Here is a 24080-nt window from a genome sequence, read left to right as displayed (position 1 = left end):
CCAGATTTATTCTCTAAGAAGAGCAACCTGTAAATGGCAGGAGAGTCAACAAAGTGATGTTAAGGAGAGCCTAACGCAGGGCAATAGCAACGCAAATAACAAGGAGAGGGTGGTTTTGAACAGAGCCAATGTGAACTGGTGAGAAAGGAATCAGAAAAAAAGGAGAGGAAGGGAATGTGGGAAATGACATTGAGCCTGAGTAACGAATGGGGTGGCCGTCCTAGTGACCCAGGGGAGAGTGTGCAGGGGAGCTTGATCTGGGCTGAAAGTGCGGGTTTGAAGGTCATGATTATTTTATAACCTCTGGGGGAAATTATTTTAAAATACATTCTCACTCCAATGACAAATCAGTTTGTTGGGTCGAAGGCAAAATTTAGAACTTTTACGTTGACAAGAAGCAATAACCTTGATTAAATTAATGCATCATAGTTTTTTAATGCCGTCATTTTATTCATGGCAAATTTGTAAGAATATGGCATCTTCATGACATAATGACTATATTATTAACGTCTCTTTATTAGTATTAAAGGACTTCTAATATGAAATATAGCTTCATATTTTCATGAACTATATTTTAAATACTGAAATGAGATCATCAGCTTTCACTGATGATAAGAAGGAAACTCAGTCTGATCTTTTCCCTAAAAGTGCAGGGTTTTTGGAATATTTTTGGAATATGTCCTCCTTGACATATTCCAAGCCAGCTCAAAGGATGCAGATGTACTCAGTCTCCTACCTGCGTCTGTCTTTTTAGAGCCTGAGGATGTCTACGACATGAACAATTCCCCAACATCATTACATGAGTAAGCACCTTAATTAGATATTAAGTGACAATGATTTGCACTATGAAAAAGTTAGCATTTTTAAAAAGGAATGATTTATTTCCATTTAGGATCACTTGAACATGATCCTAAAGGCATAAAGAACTTACGTTTATTTTTAAAAGAGATTTGTCAAAATCAGTGTACTTTAAAGGCATGAACACCTATCTAGCAATCGGAGTTTGCTTATGTGATTCTGAGGCCTTGGATAATTCCTGGATGAATCCATTTGTCCCAAGGGTCACAGGTACTTTCTGAGAAGCAGTGCTGGAAGCCACCATTGAGGTATTTTATTCCGCTTCATGGAGTAGTAAACTGAGACCTTCAAGGAGCCAAATACATTGCCCAAAGTGTCACAGGTAGTCTCACTGTTCAGCCTGATTTCCTATTCAGCACACTTGCCATTACCATCACAGAAGCCACTGGCCTTCTGTGTAGCCTTTGGCACCACTGTGCATGAAACCAGAGCCTGTTAGCTGAACCAGGACAGGGAGCCTCCCAGATCCATCAGATTTCCTGCCTCTGATGACAGGTAGGCCTCAGAGCGTAGCCAAGTCACTCATGTTTCACCTTTGAGAAGACAGGGTTTTGTTAGCCTTGTCACACACTCACTGCTCTGGTGGCCGACCTGCAGGTGTCTGCACACGGCTCACCGGGCCCCAGTGGGTCTTCCTGCTAATGCCATGTCTAACACTGGCAGACCTGGGATGACCCTAGCCACCTCTCTGGTGCAAGCATAATGGATTTTTGTTTGAACACACACATGCCACAGAACATTAAAGGGATACTGACTTGTGACAAGGTGAGCAAGTGCTTGCTAATACAGCGGTGTGGGTGTGATGAAGAATTGCACCCCTCCCTATAGACCTACAACTACCTTCCTTCCTAGAAGTTCTTTCTTGCAAGTTGTACATGCCCTACATTTCTAGAGCTGTCACTAAACCAGTAACGATGCTGTTTCCTTTTTCCAAGTAGCTCTTTCAGGAGGACCTCTATATTTTGCATCTGTAGCATGTTAAGATCTAAGGAGAGGTGGACGGCTTTCCTTCCCTGTGCCTCCTCTCACACACCCTGAGTCTTTCTTCTACTCAGTGACCCTGGGGGTCGGGCTCTAACATAAACCATGCCTATCTGCCTGAGCCTTCCTTCTGCTGAGGAAGGCAGGGGAGAATGGATGTATTAGCAGATCACTAGAGATGCTCAGGTCCTCAGAGGGTGTTACAGACTGAACCGTGTCTCCCACAAATCCATATGTTCAAGTCCTAACCCCTAGTACCTTGGGATGCAGCTATTTTTGGAGACAGGGACTTTAGGGAGATAATTAAAATTAAATAAAGTCATGAGTGTGGGGACTTAATCCAATATAACTCGTGTCCTTCTAAGAAAAGGGAGAGTCACCAGGGATACCCACACACAGAGGAAAAACCATGTGAAAACATGGCAAGAAGAAAGCCACCTGCAGGCTAAGGGGAAAGGCTTTGGGAGAAACCCAACACAGTGAACATTGATCATGGATTTCTACCCTCAAGAACTGTGAGAAAATAAATTTCTGTTGTTTAAGCCACCAGGTCTTTGATATTTTATTATGGCAGGTGGAGCAAGCTCTTGCATTGGGCAATCCAGAGTTACATGGAACTAGACATCGACGCTAGACCCCGGGACTCAAAGGGTGCAAGGAGCTTTATGCTTATGCCATTTGACATGATCAAATCTGACCAGTTTCCCTGTGGAAGAAGCATAAGCCAAGGTATAAATCTCTCAAGCAATGGCAAGGAAGAACGGTGGCCTCACAGTAAGGTGGGCTCCTTGTCGGCAGCCATGGGCAAGGGCCATCTTTCATGGAACAGGCTGTATCCTAAGATTATCATGTCCTCAAAAATGTGCTATCAAACATCTTAGTCTACCCCTTCAGTCCTGACATATGTAGTAAAAGATCGCTCAAACCTACCTATTTGAATTTTGTGATAGAAGTTATGCTAAAAGTTTATACTAGGTAATCTATCAATGAACTTCAAGGAAATGGTATATTTACTTAGATCAGCTTCAAGTACATTAGAAATATGCATTTGCATGTAAATATTGAGTGCAGCCAGTCAGAAGCATTCGTTTCTCCTCACAGAGCAGCCCCCTCCCTTGCTCTCTCTCCACAAGAGCAGTTCTTAACCTTCACTTAATTTGAAACCCGACTTAGAGAAATTAGAAGGATGAATCAAAACCTAACAGAACCCATAGGAATGAGAAGACAAGACCATTATGATTTATTATATGGAAACACCTCCAAATATAGCAAAAATATCTGTCCTACAGTAGGCATTCATTTCCATTCTCCTTTCCCAAATTAATCTAAAAAATAGGTTTTACTATTTTTTATTCATTATAGTGATTGATTTTGGTGCTGAAGGATCATAAAATTTCATGAACGATATAAAGCTGACATGGAATTAGAGATCAACTCCAACTCCTTTATTCTAAGAGGCAGAAACAGGACAACAGAAGTTAAGTGACTGGTTGAAGTTTATTCACTCATCAATAAATACCTTCTGTGTGGCAAGTGCTAGGCTGGTCACAGAGTTGGTTGTGACAAAGTCAGGACCAAGTCCCAGGACCTTTGACCTTGAAACCCTTCTTCTCCTACCCACAGTGCGGCCCCTGAATGACTCGATTCTCCTCCCTTGAATGTGGTGAAAGAAGATAATCTAAAACAAATCTTAAATATTAATGGGATTAAATTTAGAGAAGAGTGAAAATAAAAAAAACCCTACAAATGCTATTTATGGTATTTGAGAAAGCCTAAGAAGTTTTATTGATGCTCAAGGAATACTTGCTGAATGGAATTGAATGAAAAATTATCATCAAGAAGGTGGGGATTTTCTGATAGCAGTTTTACTAAAGTGGTGGAGGTGGGGAGGTGGGGAACACACTGAGATTATTGTTGAAGAATGAATAAAAGTTCTGAGAAAGAAGAGAGTGGTATTCCAGGCAGAGGGAGCAGAATAAATATGAGCATAGGAACCTATGTTTAATGAGGAATCTGAAAATGCTTTAAAAAGTAGAAAGTAGGATACAAAAATATGTCATTATTAATAACTTGCAATCCTCCTGTCTGAGAATTTATGGAAATAAGTTATTTTCAGTCTGATTCATTTTGCTTGTAAAGTGGCTTCTTCAAGCCTCCAAAAGTGCCTTGAATGCAAATGCAACAACTTTGTTGAACAAGTCAATATTTACCCTTTTCTGTGCTTTCTAATTTAAGCTTGGTCATTCACTAATATTCAGCAGCACCTCAAAACTGGTCATAGGGAAAGTTCAGATGCTTCCCTGGCTTGTGAATGAACCAAACATAGACAGTATTATACATGCTAGGCTCACAAATTATTCTTAGTTTACTGATGCCAAAAAAAAAATGATAGTGCTAAATTTCTTCAGAAAAAAATTTATGAAATCCAAATCCAGCATGCACACACACAATCTGCTCATCTGTTTAATGCTTTGGAATTTAACAGAGACCAAAAAAAAAAAAAAATGATGTCTATTTTGCACAGAGTCCATAAAACATTTTTAAAAGGAGAAAAATATCAGATCATAAAAATATACTTCAACTTTCCCATAGTTACTATTAAAAATGGAACCTTATTTCTTGTTTTGATAGAGTACCTGGTACCAGACTAGCTCTCCTACTGTAAACCTTAAAAGTAGCATGCAAGAATTAGAAAATTAAATTTAAAAATACTATTTGAAATAGCATCAAAAAAATTAAATTATTAAAAATAAATTAATAAAAGATGTTCAAGACCTCTACATTAAAAGCTAAAAAAATTCTGAGAGACATTTTTAAAAATCTAAATGAATATATAAGTTTATGGATCAGAAAACACAATGTTTTAATTCTTTAGAAATGGATCCATAGATTGAATGCAACACCAACTGAATTCTAGCAGAAAAGATGATTAAAAAACATACGGAAATGCAAAGGGCCATGAACAGCAAAAGCAGCATTGAAAAAGAACAAAAACTGGGTGAGTTGAATTACTTAATGCAAAGATTTACCATAAACTTAAGCAAGACAACTTTCTATTGGCTAAGTGCATAGATATAGGTCAATGAGAAAAAATTCAGTCCAGATATAGGCTCACACATATTTGGCCAGTTGATTTTTGACAAATGAACCAACATTATTCAGTGGGAATGAAAAATCTTTTCAACATAAGGTTCTGAAACATCTGGACAACTAAGTGCAGAAAACAAACAAACAACAGAATCTCAACTCCTTCTTTATGATATATACAAATTTAAAAATTTAAAATGAAATCACAGACATAAATATTAAAGGTAAAATTGTTAAAATTTTAGAAGAAAACATAGGAGAAAATCTTCATAACCTATGGGTAGGCAAAGATTTCTTAAACAATACACAATAAGTATAGATCAGAAAAGAAAAATAATGACAGATTTATCTTCATCAGAATTAATGTTCTGCTCTTTAAGAGGCACTTAATAAAAAGGTCAGCTACTGGCAGAAAGAAAATATTCACAACACAGACATATTGCAAATAACTACAATATAAAAAGAACCCTTACAGTGGGATATTAAGAAAGGAAAAAATAAAAGAAACAAATGCATCAAAAATTTGAACAGATACTTAATAAAAGATATTCAAATGACCATAAGTACATAAAAAGGTAGTATACATTGTTAATCCTCATGGAAATACAAATTATAACCACAGTCAGATCCCATTTTATACCTACAAAGAATAACTAGGATGAAAAGACTGACAATGCCACCCATTGATGAAGATGGGGCTGGGGGCACTCAGACATTGCCCCTTAGGTCACATAATGGTGTAGCTACTTCGGAAAGCCATTTGGTGGTTTCTTCTAAAGTTAATCATAAACTTAACATTTCCTCAGCACTTTTAATCACAGGTATTTGCCTAAGAGAAATAAAAACACTTATTTACAAAAGATTTTATGTGACTATTTAAGGTCGCTTTATTTATCATAGCCCTAAATGGGAAAAATCCAAATGTTTATCAACTGGTAAATAGATAACCAAACTGTGGTATATGATGTATGCAAACAGTGGATTACTACTCAGCAATGAAAAGAAGTAAATTCCTGATAGACACAACAACATGAATGAATCTCAAACATTATGTTGAGTGAAAGAAGCCAGACATGAACAAGTACGTCCCATATGACTCCATTTATATGATGACCTTGATCAATAGAAATAGAAATCTGGTAAGTGTTTGAGGCAGCAAGTATCGGGGAATCAACGGCGAAGAGCAGTAAGAGAAGTTTCTGAAGTGATGGCGATGTTCTGTGTCATATGGAAGCGGCGGTCACCCTTGTGTATACATTTGTCAAAACTCATCAAAGTATACACTGAAAATGTAAGCATCGTATTGTATGTTAATTATACTGAAAGAAATTTGATTTTAAAAAGAGAAATCATAAAATAAACAGAAACAGCACACTTCTTTACAGTTTATAAAGACAGTTTCATTGTTCAGTTGACCTTCTTAATCCTTATCACTACCTTGAAGAGTAAATACACAAATAAGATTTTCTTGTAAAAAAGTCACAAAATCATACACTCTGTTCACAAGCTACAGCGTTTCACTTAAGCCTAGGACTGACGCACACACATCTTGGAGGAAAGAGACCAGGACTCCACTCCCTCATGCACACAGTATAAAAACTGCTTAGGTCTGCAGGGAGGGGTGCTCAGAACAATAACGGTTATACTGAATACTATTTATTTATAAGACCCTGCTATGTGCCAGACATTGTGGCAAGCTCTGTTCAAGAAATTGTCAAAACAGTCCTGGGAAGTGTGCATTATGTTTTCCAAACACAGATGAGGACAATGAGCCTCAGTGAAGTTAAGGGATTTGCCCAATTCACACAGCTAGTAAGTGGCTGAGCTGGAGATCCAGGTCTGATGGTCTCAAAGCTGCAGCTCTTTCCATACAGAGCCCCACACTGGCTCTGTATTTGAGATAAGTGGAGTGGTTTCCTCCCAGCAACTAGTTACCCAAGGGAGCTGTCTGGGAGTGGTCCTTCAGAGAAGATTAGGTGAGGTTAAAAGAACGTCAGGACTGGAATGATGGGTTTTGTTTTGAAACCCAAGGGTCATGTGAGTGTCAATACTCCTCTGAAGGCATTAACATGAGTGGACACTGAGCTCCGATGGCAAGGGAGGCATCACTCTGTGATGGAACAGGAGGCGAGCACCTGTGTTGATCACCTGGGCAGCGAAACACTGGTCTGAACAGGTTGGGGAGATTTGAGCAGGCCAGGCAGGCAGTGCACTCTGGTGTGACGTAATGTTTCTCATAGAAGACCTGGAGCCACAGAGTTCTTGACGTAAAGTATTGCGAGATGGAGTTAAATGTCGGGAAGTGGCTCCTATTTTTTCTTTTAGAGAAGAAAATTAGAGGGGCATCAGAATGCAATGGATTATCATGAGAGATCTGGGGCTGAGTGCCAACTCTAACACTGGGTGAAACTGAATGTAAAGCTAGAGGATACCGAGTTAAAATCCAGATTCTGCTGACTCTGTTCTTACTAGCTGTGCAACCTTGAGTAAGTCGCTTCACCTCTCTGGGCCTCCCTCTGCTCAGCTGGCAGATGAAGACAAGGGCACCTACTTCCTGGCACTGATGGTAAGACGGATGCTTGTGCAGTGCCTATGTCAGCATCTGGCACTGGGGGCGTTTGACTCACCCCTTTTCCTTTGGGTAATCCATCTGGAACCTTACGCTTCAACTTTATCTTGAATCCCTGAACTTCATCCCTGGTTCTACTATCTTGCTTGTAGCCCCACCTTCCTCCAGGGAATGAAGTCCGCTGGCGCTCAGTCTTCTTTCCTGCTGCTTCCCCCACTCTCTCTCTTCCTCCGTCTTGCATTCCTCCCGCACCCCAGGCTTAATATTTGTCCACTCCTTGCTTCTGGATCTCTTGGGACTGCCCAGGCTTTGCCCCAACTCTCTGTCATCAACCTGGCCAGAAAGGCTCCCTAGTGTCCTCTGGAGCTGGCTAGATGAGAAAGGAAGGAACAAGTTACTGTTCTAGGAAAAACTCAATCACAAAAACCCTAGGCCTTTCCATGGAATTCTCTCCTAACTGAACTTAATAAAAAGCAATTGTGACCATGTCATGTTCTTGATTACAGTCTGCATTGTTTGCCCTCAAGATGAAGTCCAAAGTCCTCAGCAAGACCAGCAAAGTCCAGCAGGACATGATTTATGACAACCTCTCTAACTTCTTCTTTCACCAACTTCTTTCTCCATCCGCCATCACCAGTCCCGCAAGCGTTCTCTACCTGCCAGACAGAGTAAACTGCGGGCACTCGCCAAATGTCCCAGGGACTCTTTTCTTGCCCCAGGAACTATGTATATTCCATGTCTGTTGCCTGGAATTCTTGTCTCCCATTTCTTTTGATGCCCTGTGCCTGGATTTTCTCGATTCGTCATGAATCAGTTTGGCCATCATCATCCAGGAAGTAATCTCTGATTCCCAGGGCTCATTTTGAGTTTGTCTTATGTGCATTCCTAGATCTCTGAGTTTCTAGTATAGGCCAAATCACCATCAGCTGACTTGCTACGGCTTTCCCACCAGACTGTGAGCAGTCCTGTATTCCCAGCACCTACCAGGATGCCTGGCATCGAAGAGTCCCTGAGTGAGTACTAGTAGAATGAATGAAAAGAACTAAAGCAAGTAAGGAAGAGCAAATGACATTTGAAGTAGGCTGTGGGTCCTGGAAAAGATATCCCCTAGAGGAAAGAAAGCAAAAGTGAGAATTTCTGCAATAAACTTGCTGTGAGATTTCCCAAAGGATCCTAGCAAATGTAGCCAACTGCAATCCAAGACCACTGGACCACCCTGGAAAAGCAAAGCCTTCTCTTCAGCATTGCATGGGAACCCTCTCCGCCCACACTGTGCTTCCAGCCCACTCAGCCTGGAAACAGAGTGTCACATTTTTTGGTCTGTGTTATATACAGGCCTGCTCCAAAGCTGAAGGGAAAGGGATTCTTTAGGGGCAAAGAATGCACCCAGACCCACTGATTAGAAATATATTTTTATCCCAAAAAGTTTGGGAAGAGTTAAGTAGCCTGGAAGCTTTTAGAGATCTGTAGCAAATGGGATTCAGCATGGAGACCTCCCAGGATGTAGAACTTGTCCCAGACAAGAATCAAAGCTGCCCCAGATCTGGTACAGATTTCTAGGGGCTTAAGAAATTGCCAATGATCTATTTGCAGCAGGTCTCCAAGGGGGGCGCTAAGACTCCTAGCGTCTGTTCTCATGTCACACCTGCGAATGCAGGCTTCTTTGTCCCAGCAGATGGGCAAATTTTGGCAAATACAGACTTAAATGAGAGAGCATAATTGGGTTCCTGAGACACAGTTGTATAGAAAGACATCAAACCAATTTCTGGTCTGGCTATGACATGAATTTGTCACTGATGACTGTCTCCTACAAGCTCCATTTCTTCATCACTAAAATGCAGACCCACTAACACTGTGTTGGTGGTCCCAGGAGACCACAAATCAGAACAATGACTAGTAGTGGCGTGAAACTGCACAGCCGTTGAGAGGCGGTCCCTGAAGTCTGAATGCCTGGATTGAACCCTACCTCCATCACTTGCGTGACTTGATTTCTTGACTTGCAAGCCTCACTTTTCACATCTGTTAAATGGAAATAATGAGAGGAGGTATGTATACGAGTAAGGATTCAGTAGAGTGAGAATTCAATAGAAACTTCTTGCAAGCTCCTGGCACACAGTACAATCAGTAAGTTTTGACCACCATTTGTCAAATAGGATGACCATTTGAGGTACGTGGTAGTCACAGGATGGACCAGGATCTTTGCTCATGCGGTTCGCCCTCACTGCATTGCAGAAGAACCCTGTAGCTTCGACTACAGGTGGTCACACAGTCTCTGTTCCAATGCACACATACTTGCTCAGATTATGAGTGCAGCCGGTGCTATGCTCTGAGGCTACAGAGATGGAGGAGGAATGGTCCTAGCCCCTTCTGATCTCGCTCATGGGTGGGACACTGAGCTCTGAAAAATGTCATGGTAGAATAAGATTCATCTCATTACGGAGTGATAAATCAAATGAGAGGGGGAGGCCGGGGGGCTGTGGGCCCACAGAGAAGGGGCCTAGGGTGTGTGAAAGGCTTCCTAAAGGACATGAGGTGCAAGGGGACACACAAAAGAATGAGAAAACGGAGTTCACCCACTGAAGAAGGCAAGGGAAGCACTTTCAAAGCAGGAAGGCCAGCCAAGACAAAGACCCAGAGATGCCCCGCAGTTGGAACTGCTGGGAAGAGTTGGAGTTATGAGAGTAATTCACAATGGCTGGAAGCCAGCGTGGGGGAGCAGTGAAGAAGCTGGAGCTTGATGAAAGTAGAACCTTATCAGGAAGATCCATGGGCTGAATCCAGGTTTCTCAACTTTGTCACTATTGATATTTTGGCAGGATGACTGTTTGCTGGGAAAGGGGGGAGGGGCGGAGCTGTCCTGTGGATTGTAGGATGTTTAGCAGAGTCCCTGGTTTCGACCCACTAGATGCCAGTAGCACACACACACTCTCCCCAGTGTGACAACCAAAAACGTCTCAGACATTGTCAAGTGTCACCTAGGGGGTAAAATCGGGTGAAGAACAACTGAACTAAACTAAGGACTTGGAAATGTATGTGGGGTTAGAGGCTCCAAAGGGTGAGGCGGCATGGTCAGGTATGCTTTTGATGTAGATTGTTTTGAATTAGCAAGACAGCAAAACGCCAGTCTGTGACGACTGCAGTGGTCTAGGAAAGGGACTGTAAGTGACCATGAAAATGCTAAAGAGGGGATATTCTCCCTCTCTTTCTCTCTCTCTCTCCCCGATATGTGTGTGTGCGTGTGTGTGTGTATACACACACGTATGTATACAGAGTACATATACAAATATATACTAATTGATAATTAGTAAGTGTACTAATCATTACTAATATATTAGTGTGTACAGATACTACTAGCCATACATTAATATATAATCGTGCATGTATACTAACTGGCTTAATAAGAACATGGGGGGCTTTATAAGTAAAAGGGAGAAGAGGATAAGGTGTCCTTACTACCGCCCCTAGGAAAAATAGGAAAGTGTTTTTTGAACTGTTCATAATTCTCCAGAAAAATTATAAATAGCACCATTGCACTTTAAACTCGGTAACACCATTTCACAAATATTAGCTCATGAAATTCTCAGAATAGCCACCTGAATTGGATTTTAAAATCTCCCTATAACAAATGAGGAAACTAAAGTTTATAGAGTTAGTGGTTTACCCAGAGTTACACAGCCAGTAAATTGTGGCGCGTGGACTCCCTTCTTGAGTCCAAACCCCATTCTCTTTCCTCTGTAGCATTAACGGTGTTTCACAAACATGAGGCTGATGGCATTCTGACTCATTGCAATCAGTTCTCTCTGGGCGTTTCAAAACTGACTCCATCTAGTTTTTCAAACAATACATTTTTTCAAGCACATGCTCTCATAAAAATACATAGTGAAGAGAACCACAAAAAGTTCTGGAAAGTTTTGCATAACTTTTCTTTTTAATGAGCTTTCTTTCTTTTCTCCCTCTTCCTCATGGTGTTAATTAAGAACGTGCTGTCCCCTTTTTTTTTTTCACTCAGACCAGGCTTTTGTAACTACAGATCCCAGGCCTCACTGAAGTACTCGCCCTGCTTGTCCCCGGAAACGCTCCAGGTTCTGAGAATTTCGTGCCTACAGTCCATGTGCCACAACCAGGCCACTGCGGGGCCGAGAGAATCAAGCTCTCTACTTAATTCGTTTGAATTTCCCCTGTTGCTGACAAATCTTTCTGTTTTATGTTTAGAAGGAGAAAAAAAAATAAGTGTTCTCTTTCTGCTTGGTGCAAAGTTTACAGCTGATAAATCTGTCTAAGTGTTGTTAACAGGTCTGGTGCACCTGGGGGCCAAACATGATTTCGCCAGACCCGTGAAGAATGTGTGCGTTTTTCCCCAGCTGTGCCCACACATCATTTGTTACAGTATTTGAAAGGCTTGGCCGGTCGTGTACCCAGCCTCACTCCCACTCCCAGTTATAAAGCTTGCTCCGTTTACAGAGTTTTCCAGCAAATGTAAAAGAAAATAACTTGGGAGGAACATCAGTATTATTCTGTACACTGGGAAGAAACAGAAAAGTTTACAGAAGTATTCAAACTGCATAGCTCTTTTCAACTTTTTTTTACATAAATTTGTTTAAGAATTGAATTGAAAGTCAGAGAGCTAATTTAGCCCCTGGAGGTGAAAAGAAACTAGTATTTATCCAGACCTCTTCATGGACTAGGTCTTATTCCAGCCTCTTTGCCTGCTTATCTCATTAATTCTCATCACAATCCTGTGAGAGATCATCCCTTTATCCTCATTTTCTAAAGGGAAGCTTGGAAGCTAAGAGAGTATGAAAGACTTGCCCAAGACCACTTGGGACTGAAGTTAAAACCAACAATATTGATTCAACGCATTCAACCATCTGTTGCATGGTTTGCCAAGCACTGGGTACTGAAGATCCATATCTATGAACAAAACAAAGACCTCTGCCCTCATGGAATAGACAGTCGAATCAGGGAGACAGATAATAAACATGACAAATGCATAAAGTATACGGTATGTTAAAAACAAATGCTGTGGTACTCACTGATACTGTTCACCAAATCTTTCCTTGGCTTTCCAGGTGTCTCGCTGTATCTAGGAAATGAGTTGCAAGCAGTATCACTTCCGGACTAGAGTATGTAATTATGTTAGAGTGAGATGCTCCAGAACCACTCTCTGTCCCTTGCCATGGTCACAAGCAAGGTTCCAAGTGGTGGTCACCCCATCAGCCTGAGTCCAGGTAAGAGCAAGAGATTTCAGCTGCAGGAAAGAAGGGCAAGACGATATGAAAGAGAGAGCTTTGACTGCAATAGGTGTGAATAATGAACACTTAATTGGGATAACTATGAGGCCCTGTCCTGGAGTTCAAAACCAATGGTACAAACAGCCTGGATTCTAGAATCACAGAAATGGGGTTTTACAAATCACATTCCACAGCCTGAAGGAGCACGGTGCGACCGAGGAGGTATGGACTGTGAGTCAGAGAGACATGGGTTCAAATCTCACCTGTACCATTAGTCAGCTAAACAAAAACCTTGACCTTGAAACAGTTAATACTAGAGCCTCAGTTTATTTGCAAAACATAAATAACAAAGTAAGGTCAAGTATATGAAGTCAAAGAGCTTGGTCCAGAGGTCATTACTGTCAGTGTCCCTGCTGTTCTTGTCTCCCTACCCCAGGGGCCTTCTTTGGGGACTTTCTCCTTGGAATTAGAAGTTGTGTGTTGTCTGCATAAGGCTACGAGCATGATTTTTTTCTCAGTCAAATGGCTGCAATTAGACAGTCTCTCCTTTCTTAAAGCCTAGCTTTTGTTTTCCACATTTTGTTTTGTTTTGTTTTGTTTGTGTGCTTTCTTTTTTTGGCTTCCTTTCCTCTGTCTTCAGAAAATTATTTATGTATCCACTGTTTAACATTCCAAAGACTGAACATCCTCTTCAAGATTTATTTTATATTGCATAACAAATAATATTGATTCTCACTTCTTATGACAGCTGCTATATTCCTTCTCCTCTCTTTGCTTCTTCTCTAGTTCCAAAGAAAAGTGAAGAACACGGCTTCCTAGATCCCCTGCAGTGCTCTCTGCCCCATGTATCATCCTCCCCTCTCTGGGGACCCTGTCTGTCGGTTAAAATATGTAATTGGATTAAGCAGGTTTATGTCTCCATGTTCTGTTTCCTATGTAATTTATGTCCTTCACCACACACCATTAAGGAAAAAAACAAAACAAAACTAAGTGTCTTCCTCTTCACAGAGAAAAATCAATTATCCTCCCTTCTAAAATGAAATCATATGTATTTATTTGGTGGGAAGTCTTCAAAGAAACCAGAGGAGCCCTCTAAAATACGCAGGCCATCTTCACAACCCCCTGGAGTCTGGTTTAATGTTTTATTAACCAAAAGTTTATTGGTTACTACCTAAGCACTAGATATCAAATATAAAGAAGACGTGGTCCCTCTCTCTCCCCGAAGGAGTTAGTCTAGAAGAGAAGAAGAACCAGACATGACACTTGACACTGCAGTGTGATTCACAAAGTGGTAAGAGTCCCGCGGTCCGGGATGGCCCAGAGGGAGGTGTGATGAATGCAGTGGTGTTTGGGGTGGGGGGGCAGGGGCATGTGCAGGGACAGTGAGATGGGAGACAAGGTTGGTGCGGTCGCCCAGACCAGGTCATAAAGAACTCCAGTTCTATGGGGGGGGGGGGAGAGAAAAGACTTTCCATGTTTTCTCCCAAATGGGGAGGATCAGAAGCTTGCAGATAGGGAGGCTGATTGCACAGTGAATTGGGATTGGTTCTAATTTAGACACAGGAAAGGGAGAGAAGCAACAGAATGGAATTAATTAGATCCTGTGTTGGGAAATTAAATATGTGATCTTGATCCTCACAACATCCCAATAGGTACCTACTTCAAAACAAGGTATCATTATTTCACCCATTTTATACACTAAAAGACTAAGGTTCTGAAATATCAAATAGGGGAAGGAGCATCACCGCTGTGCTTCCTGCAGGGCCCGCCATTGGGACCAGCGGTACGCATCACTTGAGGTTTGATGTGCTCAGGTACAGTGGGCCAGGCCCAGGTGCCCAGCACCTGCCTGATGGGCTGGCATTGCAAAGCTCTTCTAAGTGCTGGTTGGGAAACCAAAATACATCCTTAACACATGAGTTATCTTTGACAAATTTGTCTGCTCCAGTGGCTTTTGGTTTTATGCTTATGGTTTCTTAAATCCAACAGAAGCTGGATGTTAGGCTACAGGAAACAATGGTAGCTGGAGAAAAGATAAATGCCCCCCAAATTGTAAAATTATCAAAGATAGGATATCCCTTGATAAAGCTCTTTGGGCCTCTGAAATACTTTTGCTCTCTTGCATTATTTTGAACCTCAGTATTGACACAGAAAAGAAATTTAGACCCCTGGATATCACAAGTGGATGAACAATGTTTGCATAAAAGATGTGTGGTCATCATGAAGCTTTTGCTTTGGAACATAGCGCAGCACTTCAGGGGGGAACAGTGTGAACCACTGTATCATCACCAACCAACCCAAAACTGTTTCCCACACCTCCCTCTGACAGAGGGGACAGAAGGTGGTTCTGGGGGCTCCCAACAACTCCTACAAGCAGGCACTATCTTCAGCAGGCTTCCTCCCTTGGGAAGACTGTGTGAAAAAGGAGACCCCCTTATCTTTGCTTCTATGGGGTCCATTAGGAGGAATTTACCAATAAACTTGGTCTTTGAAGTCCACATTTTCAGAAAGTATGGTGATTTTATTTTGGGTAGTTTGATAGCTTTCAGGTTCACCATGGCCTGCCACCAGGCAAGGGTAGTCAACAACAGGATAGGCAGGACCACAGCAACTGGAGCAAGTACTTGGTTCTCTAGGAACTAGTCAAACCCATCTCCCCAGATCACATGTGTGATAAAGAGCTACCAAGCCGAAAACTTGAAGAAACTCAGACACATGGCCAAAGGATCACTATTAAATGTTTGGAAGGTTAGGCTTCCAAAAAGGGCAAAACTAGTCCAAGGAAGTGTGTGAGGGGTCAGGGCAGGAGGGTCTGTGTCTCCTCCTTACAGCTCAGCCTCCATCAAGCCCACTTTCATCAGATGGAATGTAAGCCCCTTCTTTTTCTGTTTCTTTGAAAATTATTGCACAGTTGACCAATTCTTCCCTTCACAATGTTTGGACAGAACTGATTCTTTGGCTCAAGTATTGAAAAGCCTGAGTTCCCTGGGTTGCTAGCACTCTTAGTCTCCCTTTACCCCTGTAGCAACTCCTGATAACATTCTCATTGGGAAGGACGAATACAGTTGTAATTGGGTCTCCTCAAATAAGGCATAAAAAGGTTATGTTTTGTCTGGCCAGACCAGAGAGCCAACATTAGTGTGAACAGCTCTGAAGCAGACAACATGCAGGCACCTCATGGTTCCTCTGCCCTTTAGTCCTGTACCACCCACAATTGTAAAGAGTTGCTGGTGACCACAGTGTACTATCCTTCAGTCCAGGATCTCATCCCACACTCAGATCCTGCGAAGGAAGTCTGGTAAAAATCCCCAAGAACCAAACTGGGTTCCTTTTGCCATCATTGTGTAGTTGGCCACAAAACCTCCAAACCTTTATATATATTAGGGTTTAACGTTAAGATTTCTGGTCACTGCCTCGTTTTTCTAAAGTCAATCATGTGACATTCCATCCAATTTCCTTGTCGCTTCTAAGTTACACAAAGTGAGTCTATTGTCGAATGACAATTATGTTAAATGGAAATGGTACTTACTTAAGATGATTTGATGTGAATAAATAGGCCACTTTCTCTGATCTTGCGGGTCTCTGGGTATGCTAATGTCTTTGGGATAGACAAGGTATACTGAATGAGTGTGCTTGCCCATGTGAATTCTCAGGTCAAGACCCATACTGTGTAACGCCAGCTCTCAGGGAGAATGCTCCACTGCTGATCTCAAATTGCTTATTGTTAATGCATGCCATTAAGATTAATCTTTGCTTTAGCTGTCAGTTCTTATTTACAGACCCAAATTTTCTTTGCTGCAGTTAATTCTAGTTATGAAATCTTCCCTGATTCTGAGGTCCTCATGCCATCTTAAATTGAGTGGCCTTAATTTGAGGATTGAGTGTGTATGGAAGGGATTAAGACCCATTAACTGAATTCACAATTCATTTAATAGAGGTGGAGCCTCCTTATCTTATAGATTCTTTGAGTGGAGTGTCAATAGTGTGGAACCCAAATTTTATTGGACATAAAAATCGTAATTTTCTTGGTCAATATAGATGACAAAAGGGAAGAAAACTACCCTGACTGAACACCTCCTACCATACATGGACACTATGTGTACTCATGGCTTTATGTACCTTTTTTCATTAACAACAGTTTGAATAAATTAATATTTTATCCAAATTAAAAATAAGAGATATAAATCTTAAAAGAGATACAGTAGCTTACCCAAAGTCATAAAGCTATTAAGCACAGCAGCTAAAATGTTGAAAAGGGAGTGAGGGACTTCTGTTCTGCTAGTATTCCCCTCATAATAACACATAGAACACGAATTTTGATCTATGAGTTCACATTATTTAGCACATAATACTAAATAGCTGCATCTTATATATAGATCACGTCTATTCCAAAGGACAGAAAGAATTGGGCAGCTGATTCATTAGGGTCCATTTTCTATCACTCAGCTCAAGACTAATTATTCATAAGTATCAGCTAAGGGGGTTCTCTTTTCACCATGTCAGTCACTCTCACCAAAAGCGATCTGAGTAGGAATTTTCAACACAGTGAAAAGGGTCTATTTCACTACTTCTACTGCCTACAGGGACCTGAAGCTCTCTACATTTAACGAAGATGGACATGCCTGGATCCAAGTCCTAACGAAATTCGCCAGCTTAACTATAATGCGTAAGTGTGACTCCTTCTCCATGTCAGCAGCAGTTTGGTTAGCTCTTAGCATAGCAAGCAATGGGCTGGCATCAGGAAAGAGCAGAGCTATTTTTACCCAAGCCACAGATACGTAGAGTCAAAGCACCAAAATGGCTTTATAAATACAAGGTCTGGCATAGCATAGTTATGCATTCATGCTTATGGAAAAAAGAGGCAAAAAAACAAAAAGGAGAGAGAGAAGAAAGACACAGCAGCTTCACCAGATACCCTTTCCCTTGGAAAAAAACAAATTTTACTTCTACTTAAAAATGTTAGGCTGAACACGTGTTTAACCCCTTCTTCATCCTTTCCAAAAGTCTACTTAAGTGTCATTAAGCACTATAATGTTTTGGTATTGCTTGTTTGTCTGCCTGTCTGTCTGACTGTGTGTTTTAAGATGGAAATACACAAGGGCAAAGAAAACAGAAAGAAGCTAAGTACATCAAAATTTTGAAAGGTTAAAAGTAACTGGATGAGTAGTAAGAGACTTAGCAGAATCCTAAACTGGAGGAAGGTGTAATTTCAAAAACAATTGAGAATAAAGAAGATCCTACAAGTTTGCAGACAAGAAACACAGTTTTTGTATAAAGCTTAAAGACTTATATTGGCATTACAGTTCTAAACAGAAATCTTGAAGCCAAAATAAAATTGAGCGATGCATTCAAAATTCTGAGGGAAAATTATTTCCTACACAAAAGACTACCCCCAAGGAAGCTATCAATTAAATGTAATGGGAATAAAGCCATTTTCAAACATATAGGCTTAAAAAAATTATTTTCCATGTACCTTTCATTGGTAAACTAGTGGAGAATGCTCCCATCAAAAGAAGAGAGTAAATGAAAGAGAAGGCATGAGATCCAGGAAATAGAGCATCCAACATAACACATCAAAGGGAATCTCCAGAATAGTAGTGAAGGGATATTTCAAGAAAACCCTGTGCAGAAGCCTTAGAGAGTGACAAGTTGCAGCTGGGGTTCTCCAGAAGCAGATGCAAAGAAGGAGTTTGGCATGTGGGGTATTTATTAGCAATCAATACTCAGGGAGTAGGAAGAAGGGAGAGGGAAGAGTCAAGACTGAGCAAAAGCAGAAATTGAATTATGGCACAGATGCAATAATGCCTCAGCCAACCATTCAGAGAACTCTAGGGCATTGCAGCCCATTTGAATTGTCCCATAGTGGGTGGAAGTGACAACTCTCTCCCCACTCAAAAGCTGTTTCCATGCAACCAGGGGCCTTGCCTGTCCTTTTCACTCTGTATCCAGGTACTTAATAGGTGCTCAGTTAATAGATACTGAACTTAAAAACCACTGAGCTTCACAGTTAACATGGTCAGGCAATCTTCTGGCTTTTGGTTGTATTTCAAAGTAGTTAAATGTTAAGTATGGCAGCTCTTTGATTTAATCACTGCAAATATGTGAATAAGCACGTAATTGAGTTTTCAAGGCCACTATACAAGTAAGAGCTTCTGCATCCCAAACCTTGCCTTCCTGAATTCCAAAACTCCGAGCCACAGTTGATAATGCATCATTCAGTAAGTGCCACCCATTCTCCCAACACAGGAATTGGCAGAGCAGAAAGCAAAGACATGAACAAACTATTACTAACATGTGTTGAGCCTTTATTACACACAAGGTGCGCAGTATATTTCTCATCCTCCTAACAATTCTGAAAGATAGTTTTGTTTTAACACCACTTTAAGATGGAAAATAGAGACTCAGAGAAGTGAAGTCACTTGTCTAAGAACACTAAGCAGGTAATTACCTGAGTGTTGAATGAGAAGTCAGGTCTGTCATTTCTAACACCAGTGCTCTTTCCACTATAAAATGTCATTTCTAAAGTCTAAATTTGTATTTTTTCACATCCCCAGAAGATCAAACCACAGTAGCTAAAACTGTGTCATTATAATAACACATTCTTTTTATAAAGGAAAAAGCTAGGAAACCAACTTCTCTAGTTTGTCATCAAGAAGTTTAAAGAAATTTTTTGTTCTTGAAGCACTTACACAATTTTATGTAATGACTCTGAGAATCATGGCTCAATCATTGAGTATAAATCAAGGGGGGAGGGTGTAGATGATAAATGTCTTTGAGCTAATAGTGGAAAAGTACCAAAGTCTTCAGGAGGTTACAGGTTAGCAGGAAAAGATATGAAATGTAAATGACAGTTCATTTACTGTAAGAACAAGGTACAAATGTTCAGAGTAATTTCTTTCCACCATGAATTCCTAATGAAATGTTGAGATCAATGTCAAACAGGTTATTGAAACAGGACAGGGAATAGATATCAAAATAAGTCAAACTGAGTGAAGTAAGTTAGAAGAAACAGAGCCATATGATCCTTTGTCTTTGGTTTCAAGAACAAAGAATCACTTTTTTTTTTCTTCTCTCAAAAGCAATAGCATTTAGGAACTATTAGTCATGATGAAAATGCCAAAATTTCAAGGTATAGTTATAGTTTTTAAAGATGTTTTTAAACAAAAATAAAACAATCTCCTCCTTAACACAAAACTTACAAAAATAATTTTTAAAGCAACCTTAATTTCAAGTTTTCATTAGTTATCTTGATAGCTATACCAAGATAATTTATACAAAAAAGCTTATAGAAAAAAACTTTATCAGAAAATCTCTATTTTCAAGACAATTATAATCACATATTTTCCTAATTATAAAATACATGTCCATTATTTGAACATGAAAAATAAGAAAGAAAATCCTCCCATAATCCCATACACTATACTTTTCTTACAAGTAGAAACATGTTTATATATTATGTATATCATATATATTTTATGCTCCGTTTTAGAATGCTCATAATCTTTTCCCTACCCTCGGCTTTGGGGATTACCTTTCTCCAAGATGATACTGACTATATGAAATTATTTTTTGAATTAAGGTGGTTTTATTAAACACATGGTTGTGCATGATTTGATTCATAAGCCTCCAAAAAGCTTTTTATATAAATACATTTAGGAGTCTTTTGCTGGATGGTTTCTTCATAGTGAATATAAAAGCTATGTTAATTAAGATCCCACAACCATCTACATGCTACCTATGTAATCAGAGTCACCTTCTTGCTGGCCTTACCCAGGACATGGGTTTAGGGTGTCAAACTGCTGTTAGTGAAGCGCCACCTTGCTGTCCTCTCTCAGCACCCTTTCCTTTTATCATTGTTCAATAGCCATTTACATAGAACTCTGTTTCAGAATCTCACATTGTAATTACCTGTAAAAAAGGAGTGGGTTTCCCTGTTGCTCACTGTTGTCCTAACACCAGCCCAAGGCTCCCTCTTCTAGGAATAAAGTGCTTCTCAGGACGTCCTGGCCCTCAGTGTGGCTGGTTGGTTGGTTGGTTGGTTGGTCTGTGTGCGCCTTTGTTTTGAGGGGGATGTATAGTTGTACCAAGCCATGGGGAAGAGGTCAGATGGTACTTCTCACAGCTCAGCAAGGTCTGGGGCTGAAGACGCTACAGAGGATCTCCAAGTGGTCCCTGCCGTCCTTCCCACAGGTGCCCATATCTGTCCCTCCATCTCATGCCACCTGGTTCTGCGGGTGATTTCTCCTCCTCCCCCTAAGCCATGCTCCTGCCACATGAGATAGAGAGCTCTTTCAAAATTTCGCATGGGCATGAAGTTTATCCCCTGCTTCCCTTGAGCCTGCCTTTGCAGGTTTGAAAAGCCTGTGTTGAAGGTTGACAAACAAAACAAGAGAGGCTCAATCCTGTTTCCCCAGAGTCAGCGTGAAAGCCACTGAGGAACGGTCCCATAAAACGGGGAAGGGCAAAGAGGACACAATGGTTCATATTCCAAACCATCCTCACACTAATTAATTCAATTACCGGCTGCTCCGCGATGACTGTGAGCAGCCTGAGGGCAGAAGCGCGGCTCCCGAGGCCTGCCCCCCAGCGCTCAGCACCACTTCCGGCCCAGCTGCGCAGCCTCAGGAGCGAGTCACTAAACGGACACACGTGTGAGCGCTTGCTATTTTGATTATCAGATACGGAGAAATTTGGCTGCAACAAACGATATTCTTAACAACTTCCAACTGTGCAGTTTCAATCAAGCAGAAACACGCTTTACTTCTAAATGGAATACTGGAGTACTTACTGTATACTGTTGAATTAAACAGATTTATGATAGTTCTGCAAAAGTGAAAGTTTACAAGGTGTTTTAAAGAAACTGATATCACAGGCCATATAATTTCCACAAGTATTTCAATGTAAGACTGTGTAATTCCTCTGCATCTGAGGGTGATGTAAGTGCAGGCGTTGAACACTCAGGCCTCCACCCCCAGTCGAATGGGATGACCAATGGATATAAAATTAGGGAAAAACGGCATCAGTGTTGGAAAATAGGAAGGATGCCATACATATGCCCGACACGTTAGGGAATGTATATTTCATAGAGGCGGATGGCAACGAACTGAAGGCACGCTTCAGACAGAATAGTGAGGAAGTGGAGGGACCCAGACAATCCCTGCATGACCAACTAATTTGCAGGGGGTCAAAAGAGACCTTGGGACAGGAAAACGCTACAATCAAAATGCTACTTCTGCTGCTGGGCTTTCCCCTGGAGCCCGGGAGAGAGGGCTCAAGAAGGAAGTGCTCGAGACAGAAACGAGAAGCCACTGCGAGAGATGGAGGCCACCCAAACAGGGGCGTTTGGGGGGTTCTAGGTCCTGAAAATGTGACGCAGGTCCAAGCAAGAAAATCACCTTGAAGAGATGAAATGCTTCTTCTGAAATGTGGGGGTGGGCAAAAGTAGGTTTACAGCTGTGCACACACGAAGCAGTTTATTCTTATTTCATTATCGGTTGATTATTGTATTATTTTCCATATGAACAACTGTATTTTGCCCACCCCTATATTTATTCTAAGAAATAAGAAGGCAAATATGCTAATTCGTTTCTCAGAAAGATCGTAAAGGATTTCTGAATGAGCCCCTCTAACAGAGTCAACCAATGGAAATAAAAAAAAGAAAAAGCTGTTGAATGTGGCATAGATGGCTAACTGTCAACCAAAAATTCATGGTCTCCCTTCCATTATCCTTGGGAGGCACCTGTCCCCTCACATTAGAGTACAGCCATAGGAACAGTTCCTGGCGAAGGAATCTGAGCAGACCTGAAGCTCCCCTCCTGGGCCGGGGTTCCTCAGAAGCCAGGGTGCCTTCCCAGCACATCCGTCCACTCTGGCTGCCTGGAGAAAGGGCTCAGAGGGCCTCGGAGATGGAAGGAAACATGTACCCTGAAGCTTCAAGCAGAGGGAAAGAAATGAACTTCTATTTGTTACATTTGTACTGGGCTTTGTTGGTGGGGTAGGTTATTTAATGGCTGCAAATTCTTTCCCTCCCGGCATCCACACCCCTTTGCAATGTGACTTTGCTTTGCCGTCCAAAGGAAAAACTCTATTTCCTCTCTGCGCTCTCTAAGGGAAACTGTTTTTCCATACTCTACTACATTCACACCAATACTTCACTTCTGACACCAAATGTATGTGGTTTTCTTCTCCACACTCAGCAATTCTCCACCTTGCTGTGGGCACCAACTGGGTGTCCTACAATTCAACTAAATTCTGACACTCCCTACCTGAAGGTATAGCATCAGATCCCACAAGTTAAAGGCTCAGTCCCACAAGACTGTTCCTACTTCAGATGCTAATCACAAGTCAAGGTTGTCATCGGTGCTTCTGACTGAACAGCTATAAATCAGGGGGTTCCCACAACCACCTCCTTGGCTTCCATAGTTTATTAAAATGGCTCATAAAAGTCAGGAAAACATTTCACTAACTAGATTACCAGTTATTATAAAAGGGCACAACTCGGGAACAGCCAGGAGGAAGAGGGGCGTAGGGCAAGGCCTGGGGAGAGGGGCACGGAGCCTCTATACCTACTCTGGGCAGCACACCCTCCCAGCACCTCCATGTGACCAGCAACATGGAAGTTCTCCAAATCCAAGCAGGACTTTTAATGGAGGCTTCATTATATGGACACAATTGATTAAATCATTGGCCATTGATGGTTGAGTCAGCGTCAAACCCCATTCACCTCTGAGCTCCAGGGCTAAGGCTGGAATTTTCAACCCTTTAATTATGTGGTTGGTTCCCCTGACAACCACCCCCAATCCTGAGGCTATTCAAGAGCCATCAGACATCAGTCACCTCAGTAGCGCATGAAAAGAAACTATCATTTTGGAGATGCCAAGAGTTTTAGAAGTTCTGTGCCTAGAATAGGAATGAAGACCAAATACAGATGCTCCCATAGTTACCACGGAGTTACGTCACAAGAAATCCATTGTAAGTTGAAAATATCCTAAGTCAAAAATGCATTTAATACACCTAGCCTAGAGAACACCATAGTTTAGCCTACCTTAAAGCACTCAAAACACAATATCCAAAAATGCTGGCAACACAGTACACTGTAGAGTACCAGTGGTTTACTCTTGTGATCGTGTGGCTCACTGCTTCTACACAGCATCAGAAGAGTATCATACCGCATATCGCTAGCCCAGGGAATGATCAAAATTCAAAATACAAAGTACTGAATACATAGTGCTTTTGCACCACTGTAAAATCAGAAAATCCTTTAAGTCAAACCACGTTAAGTCAAAGACTGTATACGTTTCTTATTATTAGTCACAATATCACACCTTTTACCAAAGGAAGATAGAACTTGGATG

General features: G+C 41.2%; 1 protein-coding gene across 1 annotated transcript in view; it reads left to right on the top strand.

Moving 5' to 3' along the window:
- The first annotated feature begins 21259 nt into the window (after positions 1–21259).
- The window catches only part of LOC129079117 (integrin beta-1-binding protein 1-like), a 120194-nt gene continuing 117373 nt past the window's right edge, over positions 21260–24080 (top strand). The window contains 1 exon segment of the mRNA XM_054584083.1: positions 21260–21377. Coding sequence (XP_054440058.1) covers positions 21260–21377 — 118 coding nt within the window.

The sequence above is a fragment of the Pteronotus mesoamericanus genome, unplaced genomic scaffold (genome assembly GCF_021234165.1).
Source record: "Pteronotus mesoamericanus isolate MK-2021 breed Mesoamerican mustached bat unplaced genomic scaffold, CSHL_Meso_final contig_78, whole genome shotgun sequence".
NCBI lineage: Eukaryota > Metazoa > Chordata > Mammalia > Chiroptera > Mormoopidae > Pteronotus > Pteronotus mesoamericanus.
The sequence above is the reverse complement of the archived record's forward strand: the minus strand, read 5'-3'. Positions and strand labels throughout refer to the sequence as shown.